General features: G+C 44.5%; 1 protein-coding gene across 3 annotated transcripts in view; it reads left to right on the top strand.

Moving 5' to 3' along the window:
• Positions 1–3,150: 3,150 nt before the first annotated feature.
• Positions 3,151–27,965, top strand: part of EDAR (ectodysplasin A receptor) — a 70,277-nt gene continuing 45,462 nt past the window's right edge. Inside the window, exons 1-2 of one of the 3 annotated variants that reach the window (XM_021277640.4) lie at positions 3,151–3,539; positions 12,732–12,901. In XM_021277640.4, the coding sequence (XP_021133315.1) occupies positions 12,869–12,901 (33 nt within the window). In that variant the 5' untranslated portion in view covers positions 3,151–3,539; positions 12,732–12,868. The remainder of the gene's footprint in view (positions 3,540–12,731; positions 12,902–27,965) is intronic. The other 2 variants (XM_072031536.1, XM_005027742.6) reach the window with 2 other exon arrangements.

The following is a 27,965-nucleotide window of genomic DNA, read 5'->3' as shown; positions in this document are numbered from 1 at the left end:
CACAGGATGGCATTCAGGAGGGTTTTGAATATCTCCAAAGAAGGAGACTCCACAGCCATTCTGGGCAGCCTGTTCCAGTGCTCTGTCACTCGAACTGTAAAGTTCTTCCTCATACGGCAATGAAACCTCCTGTGGTTCAATTTATACCCGTTACACCTTGTCCCATTACTGGCCACCACTGAGAAGAATTTGGCCCCATCCTCTTTACATTGTCCCATTGTCCCGTTTACATTTTTTTTTGTAGAGGTTGATAAAATCCCCTCTCAGTCTCCTCTTCTCTAGGCTAAATAGACTCAGCTCACTTTCTCTTTCCTCATAAGACAGATACTCCAATCCCTTAATCATCTTCATGGCTCAGTGCTGGACCTTCTCTAGGAGTTCTACGTTGCTCTTGTACTGGGGAGCACAAAACACAAGGCAATAATATTGTCTGTTTTATACATGTAGTGCAGGCATTTTCCATGCCTCCTTTCCTCTCCTATGACTTGTTGGAAGATGTGGGCCCTTTGAATGAACCTTCAGGAATATTATACTGACATGCTCTTCCCTTGTGCTGCCTCTGACAGAACTGAGGGTAGGGTGGAAGGCCACTAATGTGACAACAGATACCCATGTGCCACAGGGCCCTTCAGCCCGATAGAAAATGTAAGCAGTAAGAAGTTTCAACAGTCCAGATGGCTGAGCCCTTAGGTTATCACAGACAGCCCTCCCTTCCTTCACTCCTTGTGCCCTCATACACTTATTTGGCATTTATGCTTGCAAGTCCCCCCATTCCAGCTGGGTGCTCCAGAGAGTAAGAGGACACATGTGGATGTCACAGGGGCTGAAAGGGGGATTTAATCCTCTCAGCCTGATACCCAGTGCCTGATGCCAGCCATTGGTGTGACAGCTTTAAAAAATGCTATCATTTTGGAGACCTTTTGTCAAAGGCAGCTTTTCTTTTTCTTTCATACATACTTTCCTATTGTGAGTGAGTCAGCAGAAGATGAGCTTTTTTCACACACAGCTCTTCATCACTGCAAAAGGTACACACTCAGCACCCTTGCTGAGCATACCCACTGGGCTGGCTTTGGGTCCCAGTGGGATGTGGACTTCCAGACCAAACCAAAGGGAGTCTGCTCAGAGGCAGGACCCTGGGAATGTGCATTACACTGGGATTTTACCCTTCTTGCCCTGAGATCAGCAGGGCTGTTAAGCAGCCGAGAGCGCATTGTGGTTGTGGGTTTTGATTTCCTTCTGCTTAGAAGCCTGAGAGAAACAGAAAAATGAAAATTAACATAATTTAGGCTAAATGTATAAAACATAAAATCCTCTGGTGCCTCTCAGACTCCAGTGTGATAAACCATCCACAGAAAAACATATTGTTACAGAAGTACTGTAACTAATGAATCCTGATTTCCTACAGATTTGTGTCCTGTGGGTTGACTGACTTGTGTGGTCTAAGTTGTATGCTTTTTGGGTGGCTGGGGAATATGTGAGGTCTTGCTCCACGTGGATTTGCTGCCTTTTTATAAGGTGTGCTCACATGGTTGCCCAGTCTGGGCAACAAACTGGGGACAACTGTCTTTAACCAGCTGCTTGTTGTTACAGACTTCTGAGGACATGTTTTTGTTGGTCAGTAGTTTCAAAAGTTTTTAGGAGGACACAAATGCTGAGAACATGAACCTTATTTCCAGAGGAAACAGGGCTAAAAACCTATTATGCTCCTTCTGTCTTCTGCTCCACATCTTCTTCTGGTTTTCATGGTCCTGCTATTTTTGTTTCTTCTCCAGAAAGGATGTATCCTGTGGGCTGTAGGGAGGCAACCTTTTTCCTAATTTTGCATCATTTCCAGTTAACCTGCCCTGCTCAGATATTCCTGCATTCATCTTTGCCTCTCATCTAAGCTCATCTTAACAAGGAACTAAATCCAGGAACAATTCACCTGCTGCTCAGAGAAACAACCCCCTTGGATGGTCAGCCAGGCTTAGCCATGTTCTGTCTGTGTCATCATGATATCATCCATAAGATTTTATTCCCTGCAGGTAAGTAGGTAGCCACCTACAATTCAGCTCTTGGGTCAGTCTGTGACAACTGGAACCATTAAATTGAATGAAATAATTAATAAAGTTAGTTGATAAAATGAAAAGATGCCCAATTATAATTGAATGCTTATTGATTCATAACATAGGGTTTGGTATGTGTTAGACAAGAACAAGTGCACCCATTTTCGATGCCCACCAGAATGGTGACAGTCAGGTCAGCTGTGTGGTTATAAGAACTGCATGTACTGCAATCCAAATTTTATGAATCTCATATCCCCGCGTTGGTGAAAGGTTTCCTTTGAGAAATATTTTCCACTGGTCTACCAAACACCCTCAGCTTTCCACAGTAGGTATTGGGTGCTCACAAAAATAGTTGCAATGTTGATGTGTTTCTCCTTTACAACCTCTGAGTTAACTGCAGTGGTCGCACTCAAGTCATTTGCAGGTGTTTTTTGGTTGGTTGGTTCTTGTTTTTTTAAGCTTATTTTCACTTCAGTGTTAAATAATGTTATCTATCTAGGCTATTTCCCATTTTCTGATTGTAGGGAACACCATCTCTGCAGAAATAACAGGCATTCCCTTAAACAAAGCTGGTTAACAGCCTGAATTTGCAACCCACAGAAAATTTCAACATTGTAAGAATATTTCTGTTTTTCTTTGGAAGAAATGAATCAGTAGTTCAGAAAGGTAGCTGTGACATTTTTAATCAATGTCATTATTTTAGAATTGTATAAAAGCTCTGAACTGCCCACAGCTCGGGGGGACACAGTGATTCTTGGGGTCTCCCAGGCTGTCCTGTGATGGAGTCCTGTGGAAAGTCTGGGGGTCCCAAACCTGTTGCTGCAGGGCAGGAAAGTGAGGAAGGGAAACCTCTGGGAGTCACTCTAAATTCCCTCAAAATCAAGCTTTTTGTGCAGAATAGTTTGATTTTGCTGTGCTGGTATTTGCAGATGGAAGCCAGTTTGATCAGCACATTTCCCCCTCGTTCCTTCCATTCCCAGAAATGTTCCTCTGCTCCACGTCCCGGGCTCTGCGCTCATTCCAAGTCCTGGCTGGCAGAAGTTTCTTTTTTTTTTTTTTTTTTTGTCTACTCACAAGTAAAATCTAAATCCAGCCAGAGAGGGAAGGCAGGCGGGCAGGCGATGCTCGGCGCCTCCTCGTCCTGCACCTCTAGGTGGGGTAGGCGAGTTTCCTCAGAGAGCGGAGCCCTCTCCTGCTCGTTGCAGTTTGCAAAACTTCCCCAGAAGAGAGCAAGCAGGAAAGGAGAAGTTCTTGGGAAGCCCTCCGAGCCTGCGAAGGCAGCGCCGGGCCGACAGAGCTGAGGGCTTCGGTGGTTTGGAGATCCCTGGGATCGAGCTGGGGACATTCATGACAAGCTCTGCGAGGAGAGGACGAGCCCGCTGGCTGTGCCCGAGCCTTGGCACCTGTGAGAGCCCATCCAAGTGGTCACCTCAAGCCCTGTGCCCGCAGGAGGACCTCTCTGGGATTCGGCGGTGGTGACCCCATCTGCGCGAGGTAGGCTGGCGTCGAGCGCGTTTGCCCCCATTCCCCGGAGCTGGGGCAGCTCTGGGGTGGGAGCTGCTCTGTCACTGGGGGCTGTTGCTGGAAATCAGGTCGGGTTTAGGTTTTGTTTGAACACGATCTACTGTTCTGTGAGTTTTTTCTGCTCCCGGCATTAAAATGAAGAGCTGCGTTTTTCTGTGAGTGCCGGAAAGTAGCTGGAGGTCTTGGTAGCATCTTCGGTTAATAGCTGGAGATCGTGGTAGTGCCTTTCGTTAAAAGTTTCCTCACTCTGAGTGTGCTTTAGATCTATCTAATATGAGAAGTTTTGACATTCTGGCCAGTTCACAAACACCAGTGGGTCCAGCAGATCGTTTTACTGGAGTGGCAGTACGTGTTTCTCCAGAGGATAGGGGGGCTGCTGTTTGGGGTTTCCTGTTAACACTGTGAACTAATTTGCCTGTGCACTTCAGACTGTTACTGCACATTGGAAATTACGACCAGCTACCACAGCGTTGGCAGCGCTGAGGCTGACTGCATGTACATGTGAATACATGTTTGTAGCATGCTGATTTTTATTTTCCCTGCTTCCTCGGCCTTGCTGTAAGAGTGCTGTGGAGCTGAGGTCTGGAGAGGAAAGCGGGTTCCCAGGAGCTCCTGGGTGGCAGTGCCATTGCCATGCACTCCCAGCACTGTGCACTGTACTCGTGGTACCCGAGCAGCTTTGAAATGCCCATTTCAGCTACCTCTGTGAGAGCAGAGAGCTCGGCCTGGGCTGTAAAACCTACCCCAGCAGCAGAGCCAAGCAGCCTGCCTGAGCCTTGTGTGACTTACGACCAGTACTGATACCGAGCCGGTTGTTTTAGCTGCTACTGCCATGACTACAGCACTGATGCTGTGGATTAGCAAAAAGGCAGCCTGTATGCCCAAGAGAAAGTGTGTTTTCATTTTTACAACCTGCGGTGCTTTAGACAATACACAGAGGGGCATTAGGTTGCTCTTCAGATATGTTCCCCGTGGGATGAAGGCTGAGCTCAGCATCTAGCGCAATGGTACCAAGGAGCTTAGTGATCAGTGCCTGCTTGGGGTGCCACCCAAAACCACTTTATACGCCTCCAGCTATGAGGAAAGCTTTCACACCTACGGCTGCTGTTTGTTGGGATAGGTGAGGCCTATGGCTGCTGCTGCCGCTCCTCTACAGAAGAGGAGAGAGACAATGTTGTGTGCTGCAATTGTGTGTGGTGGATCTTGAAACATTTTGGGCAAATGTTTGAACTCTAGGGCATCTCTATGAGAAAAATCATGGGAGATCATGAATTTTAAAAGGAAATCGATGTCATTTTGCAAAATGGTCTCAAACCCTATGACTATGTTCAGGATTACTCAGTCCTTCCTTCTTTTCTGTCATAAATGCCTAAGTGGAAACTGAAAAGAATATAAAGTGTCAGTATCCTCTATTGAAGAGCAACACCAATAAGAAACTAATTTTGAAATGAAATGAAATGAGACAAAACCAAACAGGAGATATATTATTTTCAGCAGCAGCCAGGTTGGCTCCACACCACCTGGTGGGAACAGTTTCTCCTTCAGGTAAGCTCCCATGAACCAAATTCCACTGGAGATAACTGACAAGAAAAACTGTTACCAAAACTTGGCCCAGCTCTTTTGGTTTGCATGGTGTGACATGATTGTGTTGGTGTTCATAAAAATGTAGTCTGAGTTCATCAAAGAGCTCAGATGAGAATGAGAATGTGCACAGAAAAAGAGCACATGCTTTTTTTCCTTTTCCTTTTCCTTTTCCTTTTCCTTTTCCTTTTCCTTTTCCTTTTCCTTTTCCTTTTCCTTTTCCTTTTGTCTTTTCCTTTTCCTTTTCCTTTTGTCTTTTCCTTTTTTTTCCTTTTTCTTCTCTTTCTCTTATAGGTGGTTTTTATAGAAAACTGCTGCCACAAATAGGTATTTTTTTCTCTATTACACCTAGATGGAAAACATGTGATGTTTAATTTTTCATGTCAAACTGTGAAATGGTCATTTTCAAGGGATCGTACTGAATCATATGCGGTGGAAATCACCTCACTGAAAGTGTTGAGCTGAATGTGATTGTACCGTAACGGTGTTTAGAATTCCTCTGAAAATGGCTTCACATGAAACATGGCATCTTTACGTGTAAGGATGACAGTTCTTGGAGGACTGGAATATTTTGACATTGACTACAGTTTCTAATTGAACCCATATAGCCACACTAGATAAATGGTCCAAGTCTCAGTTTTCAAAAAATAGCAGCATAAGCTTTTGAAGATAAGATGAATATTAAGATAATGCTTTTCTCATGTTGTCATCAGTAGAGGAATTCCCCTCCAGTATCCTTAACATAGTTGTTTCCTTTAACCATGCTAGGATGGAACTGGGTTTCAGATCATATCTATGCCGCTTCTCTTCTCAGCTAAAAGGTAGATAAATTGCAACATGAGCTTCTGCCTATAGCGGAATAAACCAAGAAGGTCCCAGCACGACCACACCCTGCATGAGTTGTTTGTGAAGAGCTGGGGTATATCAGCCTTTCAATTCGCTCATGTTAAATGTATCCGTTTTCTTCTTCTGTGTTGCTCTCCAAATTAGGTGTTCGTTTTCTTCTGCTATCCTCCTGGCCCTCAAAGACCGGTATTCTTTATTTTTTTTTATGATGCTTTCAAAAGATGACGGGTGTCCCTTTTCACCTTCTGGAGCAGCAGCTGTCGGTGAGGAAAACGATTCCTTCCTAATACACAAATTGTTCTGGCCAGTAAGTTGTTAGGGCAGGGAGACATTTGCAAAAACAGAGACACTTTCCTGTCATGTGCATTCCAATGGGATACGTCCCTTTAAAGGATTAGACAGATAAAAAATAATGGAATTGCAACATTTATGACTGTCCACCTCTACAAGTGTTACTGGCCTGACCATGTGGTCACCATATGGACATAGTACATGGCCATACTTTTTCTGGAAAGCCAAGAACCTGTGTTCACACAGCAGAAAACTAGGATGTCCAAGTACTACTTGGAGGCCAAGGAACTTGTTGTTCTTTTGTTTGATTTATCACTTACCCTATTCTATAAAAAAAAAAAAAAAAAAGAGGTTCTGGGCCCACACAGTCAATGGCAGAGCTCCCACAAGGCTGGTGTGCCCAGCTCTTGCTGGCTCCATGGCAGCATTTAGTGATCAAACACTGCTTCTTGAGCCATGCTAACATTGCACACATTTGTTTTGACTTGATGTAGCTCAGATCTTTCTGTTTCCTCCCACCATGGAAATCAGAACAAAAGTAGAGAGGATGTTATTCTCAAATTCAGAAGGAGTCCATTAGAAACAAAAGAATAAAAGATAAACAAAGACTATTTTAAAGCATTATCTGCTATTGTCTTTTAAAGAAGTTAAAGCTTTGCCAGTGGATTTTCAAATCTCTGTGGAGACAGAGTCAGGGCCACATCCTCCTGATCTGACGTCCGTAAATGCCGGTTTTGAGCTGTCAAAAGTGGTCTTCTATGAAGTTAATCCACAATGCTTGAGCTGAATCATCCACCATGAATCTAGCAACAGGTTTTACATTACCACATTACCCTAACGTCTGACCATCTGCACTGCAAAACCAATAGCCAAGTCCCTGGTGGATTTCATAGAGTTTCTGGCATTTATTCTTTTTCAGTCTCAGTTCTGCAGAGCTGAGCTTTTTTTTTTTTTTTTTTTTGGATTTGCTGCCTTAAATTCTGCTCATTTCCTTTTTGGGAGGGAAGGCCTAGTAAGATTTTGCACAGCAGAAGAGACTGTCAGAGCAGTGTCAGTTCTGTAGTGAAAAGGCTTTTTCAGAAGGTTGATGTTGCCCTGTTCCCTGCACCACAAAAAGCTTCTCCAGCAGTTGGTGATGTCTGTGCTTAGCCTTGCCTGACTTGCTGTGCACGCAAGGTTAGGAGGTTTCTTGATGAAACAACTATCCAGGGTCCTCGAGAGCTGCTCTGATAATAAACATGTGTGGTATAAACCGTTGTTTGGGAATGTTAGTTGGATATGGTTTGTGGCCACTGGAGAGACAGGGAGGAAAAATAAAAGAGTTTATAATGCTTAGCTTGACTACACTTGTGGCATCCTGAAATGCGGGTAGACCTGAGATCCTTTTGATCTTGAAGGCCAAAATCAGCCTAGCTGCAAATCTACAGCATCCAGCCCTTCCCCACCAATCTTCAATGAGAGGTTTGCTTCCCTGCTGGAACCTGGCATATGAAGATATACGAGCTCCAGTTCCTCACTGCCTTTGTCTCTGCTGTGCAAATGCTGATGGATGTACATCCCCTGCAGATTGTGTTAATGAGCCTCTGGTTCTTTAGGCTTTATGGCCAGGACATGGTGTTGCAAAGCTTGCCTGAATCCAGGTCCAAGGCAGCTCTAGGGTAAGAAGCAGCCCTGGAAAGATTCACTTTTTTTTCCCACCTCCCCTAGAGGTTGTGTTGAATATGAAGCTCTGTTAGACCAGCCTCTATCCTCTGTTCAGCTATATAACAGGCTGGGGACCAAAGCAGAAACATATGGCCAAGTACTGAAAGAGCTTTTAATTCTGACAGTGCATCCATCTCCTCCTTCAGATATATCACAAAGAAAAACTACTGAAGTGCCAGTTAGGCAGCATACAATTATCTGCAGATTGACTACCAGGATTTTTCTTTTAATCTTAAGCAAGAGCAGTTTTAATAGTTCAGGATTCAATATTTAGAATTATCCAGACAAGAATGCATATCTGCGAGATATTCCTTCTTTCTTTCACAACTGTATACACACTCCACTGCTTGACAGAAGGACCTGTAAGGGAAGGATGCCTGCATATTAATAGCCGGTAAATTGAGGTTTCACGGAGTTGGCTTCCATCACTGAAAAGAAAGAGACAAAAAGACCTTGTGCATCCAGATCACACATCTTGGAAGACAAAAACTGGGACTGCAAAAACATGAGGAACAGACTAGATGAAAGGCTAAAAACGTCAGACTGTGTTAAACTATCTGATGCTGGTTTATAGGCTGCTACAGTTAGGAATTGTGAAACAGGCAGCATCCTCAAACCCGGGACTGAAACCTACCATCTATAACCAACAGGATTTTGAAATTATCATGCTAAAGTAAAGTTTCTCTTCTTAGAGTTAACAAAAATATGCAATAGACCTCAGAGGAAGAGAGTTTAGTCAGTGCTGAGCGCATTTTAATACTGTCCCTGAAATGCAGTTGCAAAAGAGCGAAAAAACCAACCAACCGAAAAACCAAAAACCCCGAGAAAAGGCTGGGGACGCGTTCTCGTCTTTGTCACTTGACATTTTGCCATTTCTTTGCTTAGGGGGTGGCATGTGACAATGGGTCCCCTGAGCTCGGCACATTTGTGTTTCCAAAAATAGGAGGGAATGCGCCGTGGGCTGCTGCCCGCTGGCTGGCCCAGGCACCCCTTTTTCCTTTTCTTGGTCTTTCACTTGCGTGGCCGGCATGGCTCGGCGCTTCGCAGGAGTTTACGGGCTGGCGAACTGGCGTGAGCCGAGGTTCACGTGAAGTCTGGCAGTCTGAAATCGGGCTCACGAAGCGTTCAGTTGTGCCGGCGGCAGGAGGGCAGTAATTTCCAAGCGAGGGGGCAGAGCGCGCAGCTGAGGGCAGCAACCATCTCAGCTGTCACTGCTTAATCCATCAGCCAGTCTGAGCGTCAGCACCCTCCAAGAGAGACAAAAGCAGAACTGAGTATCCAAGCATTGTGGGGCGCACATTTATTTCATTACGCTCAAATATTTCCCCTTGATGGGCCTTGTCTCTTTAAATTTTCCATACAGAAAAAGCATATGCTAGCATATTGCCAATTGGAGGGGTATATTTTTGTGTGCATGTGTAGATCCAGTTCATTTCTTTGGGACATAAAATACAAAGGAAAAAGCCATTGTTCTTGCCTTGCTCTCAATTTTCAGAAATTACCAGTTCTCATAAGCAGACCAAAACAGATAACAGATGGCATTGGCTAGCAACAAGGAAACCTAGATGCAAATACCGTACGGTATATGAAGAACGTCTCTGATGTGGCAGGGTTGTGTTTTCTATCATGGTTTCTAGCTGGTTTTGAGAAAAGTCCTGCACTAGCATTTTGTGGTATTTAATTGAATGTGAAAGGTGAAAATAATTCAGCTGGTGACCAAATGGCAAAATTGGTGATAAATAAAGAAATAAGCAAACACGCAGGGGCTTGATCCTCTTTCCAGTGAAGCCAACAGGAGACTCTCCAACAACATCAGTAGCCCTTCAACTAGGACCTACGTGCCCGTATCCAACCATCATCAAAGGCCCAGATGTACACAGGCTACACTACGAAAGAAAAAGAGCAGGCTCTTGCCCACGAATGTTTTCTTGGCCCAAGGAAACAGCCATCAGAGACGGCTCCATCCCTCAGGGAAGGTCCAGCACGTTGGCCACGCAGGTCCAGGCAGCTCCTGAACCCTGGCAGCCCCCAGCTCACCAGTCCTCTCGGTGATCACAGTGGGGCTGAGCTACAGGGGTTTGTCCATAGCTGTGGGGTGCAGGTTGCTTGGAGCTTGTATAAAGTTGCTTTTAATTGAGCGTAAGTGGAAGTCAAACTAAACAGCCAGGCAGATAACTCTGGTGCCAGTACCTCGGTGTGGGGAAATGCCCGGGGCACTTTGAAGAGGTGCCCTTGGGGATAAAGCACGTGGGTGAGGCATGTCCATGTGGAGGTGAGACAGTTTGCTGCAGCTTGAGGACAGCACACACTTTCCACTCTCTCCTGCACACAGTGTCACCTCTGTCTCAGCTTTTCAATTCCAGCCTGCAGAGCAGGGAAAGTCAACACAGGTTAAAAGAAACGACGGTTCCCCCAGCTTCCCTTTCCACCGTGAGCGAAACTATTCTTGTGGTGAACAGGTACCAGATCCCTCCCCAGGAAGGAACAGGAGAGGGCTGAGCAGCTGTGAAGCTCAAGCCCGATGTCTTGGTCAGGTGAGACTACAGTTGCATGCTTTCTTCCTGCAGAAATGGGTGCCTGCCAAGTCTCCAATACAGAGCACTTGTTTCTTGTGCTGCAGAGCCCTAAGATATCAGGCACAGCAACAGACAGACAAATGCACTCAAAATGACAGCGGTTTCTTTTATTTACTCTTTTTGCCTCTGCCCTCAGTGCTTGTACAGACAGATCCATGGCAATGAAGACAGCCTTGCCTTGTTGGTAGAAGGATGTGGTTAAATGCTTGCAGGTTTTGGCTTTTTTTTTTTTTTTTTTTTCTCGAATATGAGAGTGTTGATGGGGTGCCAGTCAAATATTGGCAGATATTTGAGAGCAGCCATGTAGCTCACCCATTTGTTGGTGATGTTCCACTTGTGCAAGCAATGTGCCTGTCCTACGCCTTTGCTGATAAAAGATTTTGCTCTAGTCCTTTTCCCATACAACACTGAATCTATGCCTATAAAGAGCATTAACAGTTTTCCCTATAGAATAAGAAATATATAAAATTCAATTTTTCTTTGAAGTGCTTCTTACTACTCCTTTTGCATTCAAGCAAAGCTGTCACCGAGTTCACTGAGATTTGCCCACGCAAGGAGCAAAGGCTCTGTTCTCTTGGGAGTATGTAAGCCATTTTCTAGTAATTTGTCTGCTAAGATGATAGATCTCCTTATTATAGCACTGTAAACAGGAACTTTGCTGTCTTCTAACAGAAATGACTTTACATATTTTATGACGCAGAGCCAAAGGCATTGCTCTTGTTAGCTGGTGTTGGTGGCTGTTTGGTTGGTCTGGACATGAGAATTATCTACTTCCCCTTCCTCTTTTTTGTTTTTGTTAATGAAGGCTTTCTACCTGACTAAAATACATAGCTATATTTTTCCCTTCAGGTCATGTTATCGGAAGCTTTGAGTTGGGGGTGGGGGTAAAAAAGTTCACTTACCAAGTAAGATTAAAGCAATTAAAGGCTAGGGCTCATATTTAATTTTCCCTCGTAGATGCAATTTTTCATGCAGTGACAGCATCAAAACCTTTTCAAGTTTTATAGCTATTTCACATTTGGCAGAAACAACAGGAAACCATCTGTAGCAAAGCAGGATTGTTGTAAGCATAATATTCAGTAATGAAAAAAAGATTAAAAGAAAACACTGTTATCTTTACGTGATAGCTTTGAAGGCATAAAGAGCAGGATGCCTGCATTCACCCATCTACTAGCATCGTAAAATGTTCTAGATGAGGCAACAGTCTCAAAAGTTGATTATTTCAGCAGAAAGAATGAGTCCAACAGGACACAAGAAATACATTTTGACTTCTGGTTTCTGGTTGAGAGCTCTGTGATGGATGTAAAGATGCATGTGCAGAGGCTTTACATGGCTGTTTTCTATGTATCATGACTTACATGGCAGAGCTTACAAGCACACGTGTAACTTCAGATAGACGAGTGGTGCCAAATAAGCAAGTACTCATCTTCTTAAGCTTTAGCTCAATGGTTGAAAGTCTATTCTGGACCATAGAAATAAAAATAAGACTGTGGAAATTCACACAGTTCATATTGCCCTGTGTTCCATCATGGCACAGTGCATTTGTTCTTGCTTCGTTGTGTATGCTTTATATGCTGGAAAGGAGGCGCCAAGCCTGAAGGTGAAAAATACTTCTTGCTGTAACTTTGTTGGCTAATCAGGGTGTCAGGTCCCGAGGGTGCAGTTTTAGATGTGCTCATAGTGGTAACTGAACACTTCTGACGCCCATGGTCAGTCTAAAGTCATCACAGTACTGTACTGTAAGTACTCTCCAATTTCTGGTCATGCCAAAATACTTGTCGGTACGTCTGTTCAACAAAGAAAAAGAACAACTTTTTTTTTCAATTGCACCATAAAATTTAACCCACTGCTCTTTTCTTAAAATTTTGAATGTGAATGAAAACATCAAAATTTGAAGTGAATGAGAAACAAATCAAACTTTCTGTAATTGCTCTGTCACCGACAGTGTTTCACATAATAATAACCAGACCTAGTTTTAAGATAGTATTTTCTTGCTGTGCTGAAGTCAAAATATGTCAGGGAACTGCAATATCGTCTTGTTATTAATGTCTTAAATTATAGCCAGACACCCTGTTTTTCCAGTTTTCCAGGCAAGTTATGAAGGCTTTTTTTTTTTTTTCAAGTGCTGAGCTGATGAGACATTAAAGGTTTCTTTTTCAAATAGTTTGGCTGTTGGGTTGCTCCCTTCACTCACACCTGCCCCTTGACTTAGAAATCGTCTCCGCCTCTGCAGCATCAAACGGTGAATTTACATAGACACAAAGAAAGCGTGGAAGGCCAACAGCTCGTGCAGTCATTAAGATGGGAATGCAGGAAGAACAAAGCGGCACAATGGTAAGAGAAATATCACAATACCCTACCTTTCTGTGAGGCTGACTAACCAGGGCATTCCCATAGGAGGGAACTGTGCTGAGGATGCCACGGGATTAGCAGTTTCATGTAGGGCTGCTGGCAGTGACTAAGCTGGTAACGGCAAGCCAGTCGAAGTTCTAGACATGAGTCAGGTTTTGAACTTGTTGTGGTTTGTAGTGGCTAAAAGGGCTTTGTACAGCATCATTGTATGAGGCTGGGACTGAAAAGTGACGGGCTTACACCTGGTAAAAACTACTGTCTGCTCTGGAAGCCAATGCTTACTCTCAGCAAAATGTTACAGCCTCGCTCAATTCCACACATTGTTCACAGCGTAGCCTGGGTGTGCCTCTCAAATTATTTTAATGCTTTTACAAAGTACTCTGCCTTATTAATTCGGTAAATTCTTCCTAATTATACAAGCATCCCTGAAGAATTTCAGAGATGCATATAAGTAATGGCAAAGTTTTTTCTTAAAAAAAAAAATAAAATAAAATAAAATAAGAAAAAAGTGGTAGAATAATATCTGTGCTTACCACATCAAGTAAGTAGTTTCTTGTAAGCGTGTATGGCTTTTTCTTCTGGAATTCTAAAACAGAAGCAAAGAAAATGAGTGGGAAGTGTGGTGTTTGGAGTTGTTTTATTCCTTCAGAACTTTCTCCTCATCCCTTTTGAAACAAGCTTGGTGGAAAGACTTAAGTGCAAAGACTTGGGATGCTTCCTGAGTCCTGATGTCATGGATGTTTTTGCCATTTCTTTTAGCAGACTGCTGATGTTGTGCTTTCCTTTGCTGTTGCCTGAGTCCATGTCTGAGTTGGACATTTTTTTTTTTTTAAAAAGGTAAAATTGTAGCACAGGCTGCAAAAAAACATATTAGTTAAATCAAAATGAGTGAAAGGGAAGGACATCTGCTTTTCCCCTTGCACAGACAAGTGCAAAAGCAGTACTAACAGCTCAAGTCCAAGTTCTCCAGAAATACATACAGGAGCAAAGCTGCTATCTGTGGTATTTTCCCTATCGTTACTGATGCTAGCTGCATTAATTTAACAAGTGTTATGCTTAGACCTTTGCTTAGCTGCATAGACATGTCCGCTTTTGCCGAACAGATGAAAGTTCATAAACAGTTGTCTTGAACTTCGCTATGTTTTTCATCTGGAGTTTTCACCCTTTTTCATATATACAGATGAAACACTTTTCCTTAATCACAGAAGAGCAATTAGAGATGGGTGTGTGAAAAGCGCGTAGAATAACAGGCACTCTCTGAAACTTTGATTCAGGAACATGTTGGGGTGGGAAGCAGATACTTTCTTTTAGATCATCTTTATAGACTTAATCCCACTGAGGAACTTGGGTGCCTCGCAGACCCATCACTTCACATGCTGAGCTCTAAATTTTAGATCCTCAGACACCTCGCTCACCTGCCCCTTCACCCCAGAGGTGCCTACATTCCTTAACACCCACGCTCGCATCCACTGAGTTCCTTGCATGCCTGAACCTGTGCTTCTGGACATGCTTTATACCTGGCCTAGGCTGTGCTAGAGGAGCAGATCCTCACATCACATGTGAGTCCTGCTGCTGACAGTGGATGCACTTTTACATTTAGCCCATGCTCTCAGAGTTCAGGTGGGGTATGGGAGGGAGATTTGGCCTCGGTGTCCTCCTCTGCCTGGGAGACTTCAGCTGTTTCTCTCACCATAGTGCCCCCCTCACAGCTCTTGTGTTTTCTGGAGCAGGTGTCTTTCCATCCCTCTAGGCATAAGTAACTCTTTGGAGTCACTAAAAAAAAAAAAAAAAGTAGTAATGCTGTTGGCTAGCGTACTTGCCAGGGTATATGGGGATATGGGCTCTGGGGAACACTCAATCTAAAATATTTAAATTTTTATTAGAGTAAGAACTGGACCCCAGTTTCCAAAACACTATCCCAGGTGGTGCCCCAGTTGCTGGGTTTGGGAGTCACCTGTGTGAGAAAGAGAAGAAAAAAAACTGTCTGATGCAAAGCAGAAAGGCTTCAAGAGGGAAGAGCAGGACAGCCCTTGTGGCCATGCTGGCTGCTGCCTGGTGGGGACTCAGGGCAGCCCTGTCTGCATGATGCTTTCCCAGTTTGCCCACAGTTGTCAAAGAAGAGTTTCAAACTGATGTTCAAACAAAGGAGGATGCTTTCTGCAGGCAGGCAGGGGTATCTGGCCTTGTGTCATGCCAAGGGGGGTCTTAAGTACAAAGAGATGGTGCAGCACTAGTGATGTGTGGGAGAAATGTGGCCTGTAGGAGGGAATCCACAGCGTGTGCTTGGTGGGGAGCCTGGAGAACTGGTCTGCAATGCTGAGTCCCCAGCCAGTTCATGGAACCACAGCACCACGGGATGGCTGAGGCTGTCAGGGCCCTGTGGAGGCCACCAGGCCCCAGCCCTGCTCCAACAGGGCCACCCAGTGCAGGCTGCCCAGGCCCATCTCCAGGCGGCTTTGGAAGGCCTCCAAGGAGGAGACCCCACAGCCTCTCTGGGCAGCCTGTGCCAGGGCTCCTCACCCGCACAGCACAGAGCTCCTGGGGCTCAGGGGGAGCCTCCTGTTCCCAAGAGCCTTGCTGAAGTCATGGCCAAAGCACATGTGCTGGTTTCTGAGGGCCTCCATTTTGAGGCGTTTTGCTCTCCCCAGGCTCTGGCAGTAGCAAGGACGCTGCCACCACATGCGGCTTCCACAGGTAGTGCTCAAGTCTGTCATGGCACTGCTCCTGTCACAAATCTGGTCCCCAGATCTGCTCCCTGCCAAAGCAGGGAGCTTTCTTGGTGAAAATGTGCTACAGATTAGCCCAGGATAGTTTGAATTAGGGAGAGCTACAAGGCAAGCAGCTCCAGGGGCACCAGCGTGGATGGGGGTCGATTTCTGGTGGATCAGTGTCTTGCGGCTGACTGCCAGCTGTGGCTGAAGCTCTCTCCCCTGGGACACTTGCTAAGATTTTCCTGCCATGTGAAGCTGTCAGTGGCTCACAGGGCAGCCTCGTCCCGAGCTGGGGCATGCCACCTGCACCATGAAGCATTTCTCCCTGCATCCGCCGGCTGGGCAGGACTGCGGGGGAGGCGGGCTGGGGGCACGCAAGTGAGCAGGGGGAAAGAAAAATGACTACATAAACCCCGTTTGCTTTGGGATCCGGTTAGAGCTGGGGAAATACACCCAGATGAAAAAAAAAAAAAAATCCCTCCTGCAAATATCCAATAACCCCGTGGTTTTGGCACTCGCTTGAGAGACGGGAGCTCCCTGTTCCAAATTAAACAGAGGGAGTATTTGATGTTGTCCCGTTTCACTCAAAGTATGTCTTACTACTCCACTAATAAATTGATATGTGGAAACCATATACTCCTCTGAAATGTGCTAACCATATCCCGTATGCAAGCCTTTAGTTCTTACCAAGTCACAGTACTTTTTAATCTGTTCAAGAACAGTTCCTTAGAGTGCAAGTGGAGAGCACAGCTGAGATTTAGGAGCAAGATGTTACAGGGGCAAACTTCAGTGAAGGAGTAATAGGTGGCATGAATGTGGTAGTCTTAGGGTTTCATTTCCAGGCTTTTGTATGGCTTTGAAGTAAAAATAGTCTACATGAATCATAATATTTTCTGAACACTGAAGGTAGACTTCAAAAAAACACTTTCATTGCAGACTGTTTGGTTTTTATTTGGGAGACTTTGCGAACTGTGCTTATACATTTACCTCGTAGCAGGCCCACTGATTTCAGCTGTCGATGCAGCTCTCTGAGTGGGGGCAGCAAAATCTGGTCTTAATGTTTTGAAGACTGATGTTAGTCCCTTTAGGAGAAGTTTGTTTTATTAGGCACATAAATTAGGGAGAGCCATTTTGTAGCTCTGTATCCAGCTTTTGCTTTTTCCTACAAGAAGAATAAATGAGCAAGAGATAAACAGGACCTCAGGGATTCAGGTGAAAAGCTTTATATTTGTAATAGGCTGAGCAAGGAAAACAGACAGAACTGGTGAACGGGGAGACTTGGTCTTTGTTGCTTTACAGCCTTAAACTCGCATCTCCATGAGGCACCAAGAGAAAGGGTGATTTTAAGGCTGTTTTTTTAAAGATTTGTATACACAGTTTGTCATGACATGGCAACAAAAATGAGATGCTTTTAACTGGCATGTAACTTATGTGGTTTTGGTCACTTTCCATTACATGTCAATAGAGTAGAAAAAAAGTAACCAACAGAGCATATTAGTAATAAACAAAAACGCTACCCTCTCCTTTGCACGCTGGTGGGTCTAGCTTTGACGTAATTAAGCATAACATAAAAATGATGCATCTGTCAATGCCATCATTTATCATGAAAGGATAAGCCCTCTGTGGTGCATGGTTTTAATTAACTGTCACTTGCTCTTGAGGCTGAGATGCAGTATACACATTTGGCACTTAGGAGCTTACATGAGTTTGTGTAGATGTCCTAGAAGGCAGAGCCAAGATGGCCAGAAACTGATTCTGAAAGAGACCTGAGCACACAAGCGCTTGCTATCCATGCAAGGCTTTGTCTTTTAAACAACTTTCCTACTCACATCCTTTTTCGTGAAGAATTAGTTTTTCCTTTCCACCATTTAAAGCGCATCACTAAAACATGCCCCCAGGTCCCTGCACAGCGTGACATTTCAGACAAGCTGTAAAAGAAATGTAGTTCCTTGGTTGCTGCTGTGCACTTGCGAGGTGTATCTTCCACAAATGCTGCTTCTATAACCCTTTATTTACTTCAAGAAAATAGTCACGGTGCTAAATCACTTTTTATTATAGGGTTTTGCTAGAGTTATACATGTGATTTTTCTCATGCTTACAGGGGGCACAGCACTGAGTCAGGCTGAGCCCTCTGCTACGAGCTGTCCCCGACTGGAGCCTGGATGACTCCAGGGGACCGCCTGGGCTGAGCAGCCCGTCCTCGGCTCTGGGAGAGGAGCCCATGTGGCACAGTGTGGGACGTGGCTATTCACAAGTTAGAAACATGAATGTTTACATTTCACTTTGCACAACAGTCTTGGCGTTATCCACCCCTTTGTGGGCAGAGGCTGATGCTGCGTTGCCCTGGTGGCAATGGGCTCCAGGCAGGTGAGGCTGAGTTTTATGAAACTGCGCTCCTGGTAGGATTATTTTGATGCAGAGGCAGCACGTGCCCAGCATGTCTTTGCCACCTTGAATTTATGACGGAGCTGAAAGGCTGCAGAGAAGGGCTCTGCACCAAGGGAGCAGGCAGAGCAGAGGGTGAGGACTGCAGCACACAGGAGGGAGAGGGGAAAGGATGCTCAGATCCTGCTCTGGGGCTAATGAAGAGCAGCAGGCACAAGAGTGGTGGTGTCTCTCCAGTGGCTGGAGCTGGGGAATCCAGGGTGTTTGCTGCCTAATTGGTTTGGTGGTGCCCTCATTAGGCTAGGAGGCCCTTGATAGGGTTTCTTGAAATTTGCAAGTAAGCTATTTTTAACAGGCGTAGCAAGAGAGTGACTGCCTAGAGCCACGTATTTCTGTTTCCCTCTCTTGTGGCACAAGCCGAACCTGCTTTGCTTACACAATATTACTTTTTTTTTTTTGTAAAGCTGTGCTCCTTTTATTGTGTTTGACTTTGGGTTCAAGCAGCACTCTCTAGCTTGCTGTCACGAGCTGAAATGTCAGAATGAAATACTGAATGCTATTTCCTCAGCTACTCTGTGTCGGAAATTATGGAGGCTCCAGGCTAAGTGTCCGCAGCGGATTGCCACGATTGCTGCCACGGAGCCATGCTCCATTTTTCAATACATTGGTCACAGGCTGATGAAACTGATTTCTTTGAGAACCTCCTGCTGCTAGCACCAGATAGAAAACATTATCCCTCAAGGAAAAAAAAAAAAAAAAACAGAAAGAAAAAAAATGTATAGATGGTAAATCTTTCAACTGTGAAAATAGAAGGGCATACCTGTGGCCAAGGTGAGATTGATGCTGTAACTTCACAAGCAGTTGTGTCAGTTCAGCTCAGGAGATGTTTCTCCTCCCATCCTAGTGGCTAGATGTTGAACGTGTTGTACAGTCTCTCTTCCCGCCCTCCCTTTTGCCCCATTTTAAATCTGCTGCAAATTTAACCTGCTTTATTCAGATTTCTAATAGCATGATGGTTATGTGCTAGCTGGGGCATGCAAGTACCTGGAGTCCCAGGAATGCTCATAATTTGCATCCTTAATAAACCATAATTTAAAATCCTAAATATAGAAAGTGCCCTATAACTGAAATGGAATAAAACAGCTCCTTCTTCCCAGATCTCCATATCCCAAACATCCCTGTGAGCCCGGAAATGTTGGAAGAAGCCTCTTACAGGCCTGGCTCTGAACTACTTGAAAAGGAGAATCAGAAAACCAAACCTAAAGCAGTTAAATCTGGAGGACACTAATGGGTCCAACTCAAAGGCAGGGTCACTCTGTGGTGTTATAACAGCCCTTAAGGGTCATTGGTTTTGCTGTTCATCCCGTATTACGTTCTGGTCCCAGGATCAAAGATAGGCATTGGGAAATGCTAGAGAAAGATGAGATTTTCTGATTTTGCTTTAATATAAACCAAGATGTTTCCTGTAGTGTATTTTTTCTGTCTTCTTGTCTCTATCAGTGCTATTTCAGAATATCTCCTCCTAAACGTTTTTGAGTGCCATGAATTAAAACAGCCTTATTCCAAATGACGTGGTAATTCTTCACCCTGGGAAATGCACCACAACCGGTTCTGCACCGCGAACGGCACCCTAATGCCCCAACTTTTATCTGGCCTTTGAGAGATACTGCAAAATGGACAATAAATATATTTATTTGCTGTTCTGCCTCGGCAGCTGGCTCGCCATCGCTTCCCAGGCAGTGATGGCAGCTCGGGCATCCCAGCCCAGCCCTTCGGGTGGCCGCTGCCGCCCATGCCTGTCTGCTTCTCCCTCCACCCACTACCTGCATTAGGAGTTTGACTCTTTTCTTATATATATATATATATTTTTTTTTTTTTCTACCTCAAAGTGAGAGCAATTCCCGGTGCATTTATCTCAGATTATGCGGTCGTTGTAAGATGAAGTACCTGCAGCAGCCAGTCTGCGGTTGATTTGAACGCAGGCGAGTCTCGACAATGAGCTTCAAGGAGGGTGTCAGGTATAAATCTCCTCTTCAAACAGCCAGGGTGCATTCCAGACTTCAGAGACACCTCTTTGTGTGGAAGGGTGGTTGTGTTTTTCATTTTTTTTTTTTTTTTATGCCTCCTTTTTCTTGGGCCTGGAAAAGGATGAAAGTGTCGGGGTGTGTGCGTTCGTTTAGGCTGATAATGAGAGTGAGGCTCACGGGCATGGTAATTTGGCAGCCTCTTCACTTCCTGTAACAGTTTTTAAAAAAATCATCCAAGGGCTGCTTAAAGACAAACATTTTTTGTTTAACTACTGGTGGTTCATTTTCTGAACAACCGTGCAATTAATCTTATTTGTATTAAAGAGGCAGGCTGCTTTTTGTACGTTTTCTGAGCTATAATTAATGAAGATCAAAAATGTTACAGAGACACAATATTTAACTTTTCGTAGGTGCGACTACACAACATCTGCAGCGATTAGAGAAGTCAAAGAAAAAAGCAATGTGTCTTTTTTTTTTTTTTTCCCCCTTCAAAGTGTGTTTGCTAAGCCTCTTTCGTGAGCAGAACTCTTTACTGCTCTAGCCTTGAAAATAATTTTTGGTGAGGAGACTGATCAATACTCAAAACATAGGGTTTTTTATTGCAATGGGACATAAATACGTTGTTCAAAAACCTATTATCAGATAGGTCAAACTTGCAGGGACCGAACCTGTGAAGCTGAATGCAAAACTACCCATGTTGCACCTTGAAGGACTGGACCCAAACAAGAGTTTTTATTGCTTGCACAGAAGTTTTTAGGCAAGTGTGTGTGTGTGTGTGTGTATGTGTGTGTGTTAAAACTTCAAAAGCATCACAGCAGTTTCATGATTTTACATGTAAAAAATCCTGGATGTCTTTGGCACTAAGAACTCTATAGCATAGATTATCTTTGAGCTGTGCTGCTTAAAAACAATTAGTTTGTAATAAGTAGTAGCTTATTTATCTCTGCATGATTAAATAAAGAACACCTCTGGAATGTATCACTCGAAGACATGACGAGAACCGTGCATAGCTCTACCTTGGCATTAGCTGCCTCCCGCTCCACCAACCCTTCAGCTCCTCCAGCAAAAGGAAAATCTGGTTTTCACTGGCCTGAAATCAAAACACGCTTGGCTCCGAGTGTGTCACTCAGATGCACAAAGTAACTGCACACTTTGCATTTACATACAAGCAACAGGAACATGACTTCATCACACTGGGGATCACTCGTTTCATATGCATTTGGTGTTTTGATAGTGTGTCACAAAGGAAAGGTGCAGCTATGTTATTCCTCTTAGTATGACGACTGTTCTGGTGTTGGTAAGGTAAAATTGACCGCATCATCTGTGAGATCTAGGATAAACCTGACCTCAAGCACTGTTTGATGAACAAGCTCTCCTGGTGGGATCTGAAAACCAACAGGACCCCCTCTGATATGGCCTAGACCATGCTAAGAAGGAAAGAGGAATTAATCTTCATCCTTTCTTTGTGGGATGCAAGTGTCACCATCTGGGAGGTGATGTACAAAGAAGGCATTACAACCTGGGGATGTCAGTGTCGAGTCCCTGTGCCTCCAGTAACGATACTCTGCTTCCAGAAATTTGGAGACAAAACTGGGCAAGGGATATAGGGCAGGTCTAAGCAACAGGCTGCTGTGCCCTGGCAGTGCCTGCCCAGGGAGAGAGAAGCCTGGCACCAACGTGAATGAGGTCCTCGCACGTAACCCATGCTTGGGGGCTGAAGAGAGACGCATTTGTTTTGGAGAAATGTTTGCAAAACTGCATCACGGAAAGCTGCACATGCTGATTACATCATATTTATTTCTGTTTAATTCGTGACTCATAACTTTCCTAAGTATAAGCAAGAAAGAAAAAAAAAAGTCTAACAATTTCATGTATTTAAATTAAAAGTCTTCTGTCACATATGAGCGACGTTGGCTTTCTACATCTCTCCCTTGAATCCCTCTCGAGGTCAGAAACCACCGAGGTGTTTGTGGGAAGAAAAGCACATCCCTCAGAGCAGGACCAGCAGTTTGAGAGTTTTTGGCTTTGAGCAGAAACTCTCTGTAGCAGGCTTGGGGGTGTCAGGGGATTAGCCCCTACGCCTTCCTTAAGTCTTAACAAAACTAGGCACAAACAAATGTCAACAGCTTCACTGTTTTTTTCATAATTGCAAAACTGTTAAATGCCAAAAACACACACCCAGCAAAAATGTACAGGTTCTTTAAGTGGCTCCGGGAGATGAGAAGTTTTCATGTCGTAACTTAGGTGAGCCCCTCCTGCAGTCCCCAGGTTACTCATCTTCCTAAGCACCCTTTCATGTTATCTCCCAGACTCCGAGGTCTTTGAGGAAGAGACAGCCTTTATTTGTGTACTGTACAACGCTGAGCATATTTAACAGCAAGCTGAAACATTTGTCTGCACTGTAAATAGTTGCCAAACACGGTGCTCTAAGATGGTGTCAAGGACATTAATTCCTAATTATTAAAAAGGGAGGGAAAAAACATGCATTATTAAGAAGGGAGGGAGTAGAACATACTATACTTCAAAACAAGATGGTGCAACATGTAGCCACATGAAGATTTCAGTCTGTACCCCACTATTCAGGGCACAGTTTAGGTTGCCTTTACAGTGGCGGTTTTTCACTTGATAAGGAACTTTTAAGAAAGATTGGAAGAGGTTGGAGAAGCTCTGGTCACAGTGCTGGCATGTAACAGGCTCCATTTGCTGAGGGAAGAGAGGCATTTTCAGGCTTGTCTTTGCATCTCCAGCCTGTCCCCATATACCCCACAGAACCACTGTGTGAGGCCCCAGATTTTTCACCCTCCTCTTAAAATGCAGGTCTGCTTCTAAGTGAGAGTGACTTCCCTCACTTTATTTATTACAACACATCTTCCCTACACATTCATTCAACATATAGGTAAAAATTCTCTCTTCTTATATTACCTATTACCTATATTACCTATGTTATACATTACCTATTCTTATAAGAATCACTTATTGTTATATATTTTCCACTCTTTATGCTTCTTACCCTTGCATTTCTAAAGAAGCCTGGAGAAAGATCAGGCCTGTGACAACACCGAACAAGTAATATGAGATCTACTTCATAAAGAAATTGCACCTAACTGGGAATACAAAATGCTTTCCTCAGACCTGACCAATTGTAATGATTAGAGGGTCTAAACTAAAATTTTGCCCAAACCTTCAGCTCAGTGTTATCATGGAGAAGATCAGTGGGAATTTTAGAATTTCTTGGCATCCTCCTTGAGTCAAAACTTTCTTTTCTCTGTAGCCATTCTTTCAACAAAGATGCATGACAGAAGTTAAAGTATGTTTGTATCTGAGGCAGGTCGGAGACGTGTCTTTTCCAGCTGGAGTAGACTGGCTAGGATCAAGCTACAGTATTGCTTTTGAGAAATAATGACATTTAAAAGACTAGCAGTAAATGACACCTCCTGCATGCTTTCATGCCCTTGACCCCAACTTTCCCGTGCTTTATACAAATGTTCTTTGTCCCCATTACGCGGAACCTGGGAAAAGCAAATCTGAGTGTGTGGTAGCACTGATCTCTAGTAATGAAGTGTTTGCTAAAAATGTTGCTTACTTACAGTGCCTTGCACTTGAAGCTAGAGGGTCTAACACAAGAGCTATCTTGAAATCAGATCCCTGATGTCGCTGAGCCTCGGAGAGCAGGCGTTCTTGACAACTGCCATCAGAAGTTGGAGCTGAGCTGCAACACCAAGGTTTCAGTGCCTTGTTTAAACATAAGTTTAGGTTGACTGGTCGTTCAGAAGAGGTTGTAAAAGGCCTGGGGTCTGGCACATTTGAGGAAAACCTATACATCAGTCTCAGTGCCTAAGTGTGTCAAGATGAGGACTGGTCTCATCAGCTTCGTGTTTGCCTCCATGCCACTTTCCCAAGGGAGTTTGTACTGGTGATAATAAGGTTGCACATGGAAAGGAGCAATCTTTTCAGTGGTAATTTGTTCACACACACAGACAGACCCTGCCAATGCTGTTTCCAAGCAACTGAAACCATCTGTAAATTCAGTTCTAATTCAGAAAATAGTTTTAAGAAAATAAAATGGGAAGAGGCTTTGGAAAATAGGACCTCATTCAAGTGTAGCATCTTCTTAGTGGGGGATATGTTTATGTTATTTTATGTGAGAAAATTGTTGTTTTTTGTTAGAAAGGAAGTTAAAATCGTTCCCCAAACTATGAGAAACCCTTTTATTCGGGTATTCTTCGTATGTGCAGTTTCCCTCCATCTGAACTAAGCCTTTGGTTGGACCAGAAAACCAGCTAGCTGGAAGTGTTCCCTCCACTCGTGTCAGGAAAACATTAGCTGTCCCAGGGGTGACTGCAAGACCTGGAGCAGCTCCAGTGAGCCATCCCCGTCCCCATGGCAGCCGTGCTCTATCCAAAGGCTGGGGAAGTTTTTCCTCTTCCTGAGGAAAGGAGTGCTTGGCTTAGCAGCTTTCCATCCTTCCTAAACGGAAAGTTACTTTCTTTTCTCAACAGAAAAAACAAAAAGGTTTTGGGAGCTGTGCCCACCTGCAGGGTGGGTGGGAAGAAGAAGCCAGCAGAGCCACGAATGGCAGCTATAATCCCTTACAAGAACAAGGGAAAACACCCCAGATCACACCACTGCAGCCTTAGGACGTATGGTGCAGCAATCCCGAAGCTCACAATGTGAGACACCTGAGAAAAGCAAGGTGTTATATGGGGTATCTCTGCAAGAAGCCCTGGGGAGAAATTCAGACCTCCTGTGCTGCTTGGATCTAGCAGGAGGGGGGACCTCAGCACATCCCTTACGTGCTCACTGGCACATTTGGGATACAGTGCTCCAGGGGGAATATGGGCTTCCTCAATATTACTGCTCAATGCCATAATGGATGGCTAATTATAGGTCTTGTAGTGAAAGCAGCAGCCCTACAGAGATCTTAAGCTACTAGAATTTAAGTGGAGATGTTATTTCTGGGATGTTATTCCCACAGGCCAAAGTAAATTACAGTGGTATTTTATGTTGGCTCACCAAAAAAAAAAAAAAAAAAAAAAAAGTTAAATGAGCAAAGTGTACAGTTTTAAATTAATCTTCTTATCAAGAAGTCACTTAGACTCTGTACTGCATCTTCCGCTTCCTCCTTGTAAAGCCATTGATATCTGGGAATGCCTCTACCTTGAATCTTTGCACCACGCACAACAGAGGACCTGAGCAGGTACAGCTTGGCAAGCTTCATTGTGCAAGCTTGGATAGCATCTTTAAAATCAGCAGAAAGCCTGAGCCTATATACAAACAAACAAACAAACAAGCCCTTTGCTATCCAGTACTCCTCCAAACCAGCCAAGGGAAAATAATGCCACATAGGAGAAGAAGTTCTTGAAACACTTCAGAGGTCTCCTTTGTGCCTAAACATGGCCTAGATATACAAAGCTAGCTGCACCTAGCCACTTTAAGGTCAGATATTTCAGTACAGCTCTTTGTACGCTTCCTAATAATGGTCAAGACAAAGCTTTCCAAAAGTTCTCCACAACTTATCTCTCCCCCTAAAAAAATAAAATAAATAAATAAATAAATAAATAAATCATATGAGGAAAGGATTAGAAAAAAAAATGAGCCCTCAGATTTCCAAGTAGATGGAAAGCCATTTTGCCTTCTCTAAAGTATCACTTCCTGGGGCAAAGTGACAAAAAGATGGATGATGTTTGAAAATTTAAAGATGGCACGTAAATATTCTACCCTGGGGAGCGCACACTCCTGTGACCTGAAAATAAAATTGGGCAGAGTATGATAGGGTTAGGAGCATTTGCAAGCTGTGCCTTGGGAATATACTTTGGAAGAGATGAAAAATTAACCCATCAGACCTATCAGGCCTGAGGACCATGCCTTTACTTGTTTGCTGAAGCATCTGGATGGCGTTTTGTGGAGGTGAGGGTACTGCTTAGAGAATCCCTTGAATTTACTTGGGATGTCACTGAAATGCAGAGTGCCAAAATTTGTACGTGTCCAACGCATTGTGCTGTACTACTGAGAAACTGCATGTGGTCGAATGGTGGAAGGTCATTAAAATGGAGGGGAGACAATAGATAGGATCATATTTTCATTCTTGTTTGTGTGAAAACTTCAATACAAAAAAAAAAAAAAAAGAAAAGAAAAAAAAAGCCACTTGGAAGGTTTTTACAAAAGGATATACAAACTGTATATAAGAACAGGCTTGTTCATGCCACTCTCTTCGTGGCACAAGGTAAAAGTTAGAGCACTACCCGCTGCAATAGTTTTCATTCCTGTTTGGAGTGCGTGAACAGATGGGGAATGTTTCAGGTGTTACAGGAAAATACGGGCTGGAGACATGCAGTGAGAAAAATGGGCTCTGGGTTGTGCAACACAGAGGCAGTTCAGGCACTTCATCCCGAAAGATCAGTAGGACTTCACATGGCTGCTCTGCAGGGGCTCCTTCACAGTCTCCCCGGACTCCGGTCTGATAACACCCCATTTCTGGGCACCGAGGATCCTTCCACAGCCGTGCGGCTGCACTAGGATGGCTGTTTACCGACCTCAAACAGCACTGTCAGCAGCTTGCTACTTCAAAGACCTCACTAATTCGCTGGTTGGGTGCCAGCACCCCGAAGGCAGGGTGCCCACATCACTTGGCACGGCAGCCGGCCTTTCTCTTCGCCTCGCCTCCAGACACCAGCGCCGGGCCTGCCTACCCCCTCGGTGCAGCTCGGCACCTCTCCCAGCGCCGTGCCCGCTGACCGCACACCACACACACAATAGCCTTGGAAAGCGGCAACAATCGCCTCCGAGATGTGTGGCAGCTTGGGGAGCCACTCCATCTTCAGCAGAGAAAACCCGTTCCCTGAGAGGCAGGTCTATGGGAACAAACGCGAGTGAATGTCTTTAATTAACAAGCCAGGTAAGGCTGTTGCAGAATCATCCCAGCCCCCGGTTCTCCGAGCACATTTAAAGGATGAAAGTGAGTGATTCATGAGCAAAAGAGGGATCTAGTCATAACCTAATACCCCCGGCCTGGAGTAGCTGGAGTATTGTTCTCAAAGCCTGTTGGCTTTCCAAAGATTTCAACGTGTGTGACAGGATGCTAGATGTATTGCCCAAAAGGTCTGTCAAATCTATCACAGTGACAAGGAAATATTGTGCTCTCCTCCTTCCCTCTGAAATTCCTTGAATACCTGGTGCCAGCGGTTCAGCTGATAATGCAAGGAGGGATGAAAGCAGACAGGCTCGTCTAGAAGAAGTGATGTTTCGAATGGGCTGTGACAGGCTCCCTTCATCTTTCTCTGACGTGTCATTCAGATGCAAGCAACGGACTACAAATAAGCTCTTTGGTGCTGTGAGGCTTGCTACAGGAGTTTTCATCTTTCAACTAATTGTGGACTATTACTTACTTGCTAACGTGCTAGTGACTGTTCCGCTGCTTGGAATACATTGAGGGCTGCATCTGGGGCTGTGAGCTTGGATTTGGCTATTTCAAAGAGAACTTGAAGGTTTCTGATTGGGCTGCTAAGCACGGGTTTACATTAGGGTAGGTCTGTGGTGCTTGCAGCGGTATTGTTTTGATAGGCAAATTATACGACTGCTCCCTTTAAGCAGAGCGAACACACGCCGTTTTTATGTGCTTGATCCTCTTTCATTAATTCTGTCAGCTACCACACTGAGCGCTCTCTTTCCATGTCGTGGCTCGTATCCAGATGCCGCCAGGATCGCCGGGAACTTCATCGCTGACTTTGGTGGGGTTTCACCTGCGCAGCTGTGCCTGACAGCACACCTCGGGGAGGGAGCCGCCTCGCTCCTACCCATCTCATCTCCTTCCTTTGAAGCACCCGAGACCCTCAGCCCCTCGTGGCTTAGGGTCTGAGGCTTTGAGGGGCACAGGGCTGCAGTCCAGAGGCAGAGACCACAGGTGACTGCTACCCATGGGCCTGG

The sequence above is a fragment of the Anas platyrhynchos genome, chromosome 1 (genome assembly GCF_047663525.1).
Source record: "Anas platyrhynchos isolate ZD024472 breed Pekin duck chromosome 1, IASCAAS_PekinDuck_T2T, whole genome shotgun sequence".
Classification (NCBI taxonomy): domain Eukaryota; kingdom Metazoa; phylum Chordata; class Aves; order Anseriformes; family Anatidae; genus Anas; species Anas platyrhynchos.
Note: the sequence above shows the minus strand (reverse complement) of the source record. Positions and strands in the feature narration are given on the sequence as shown.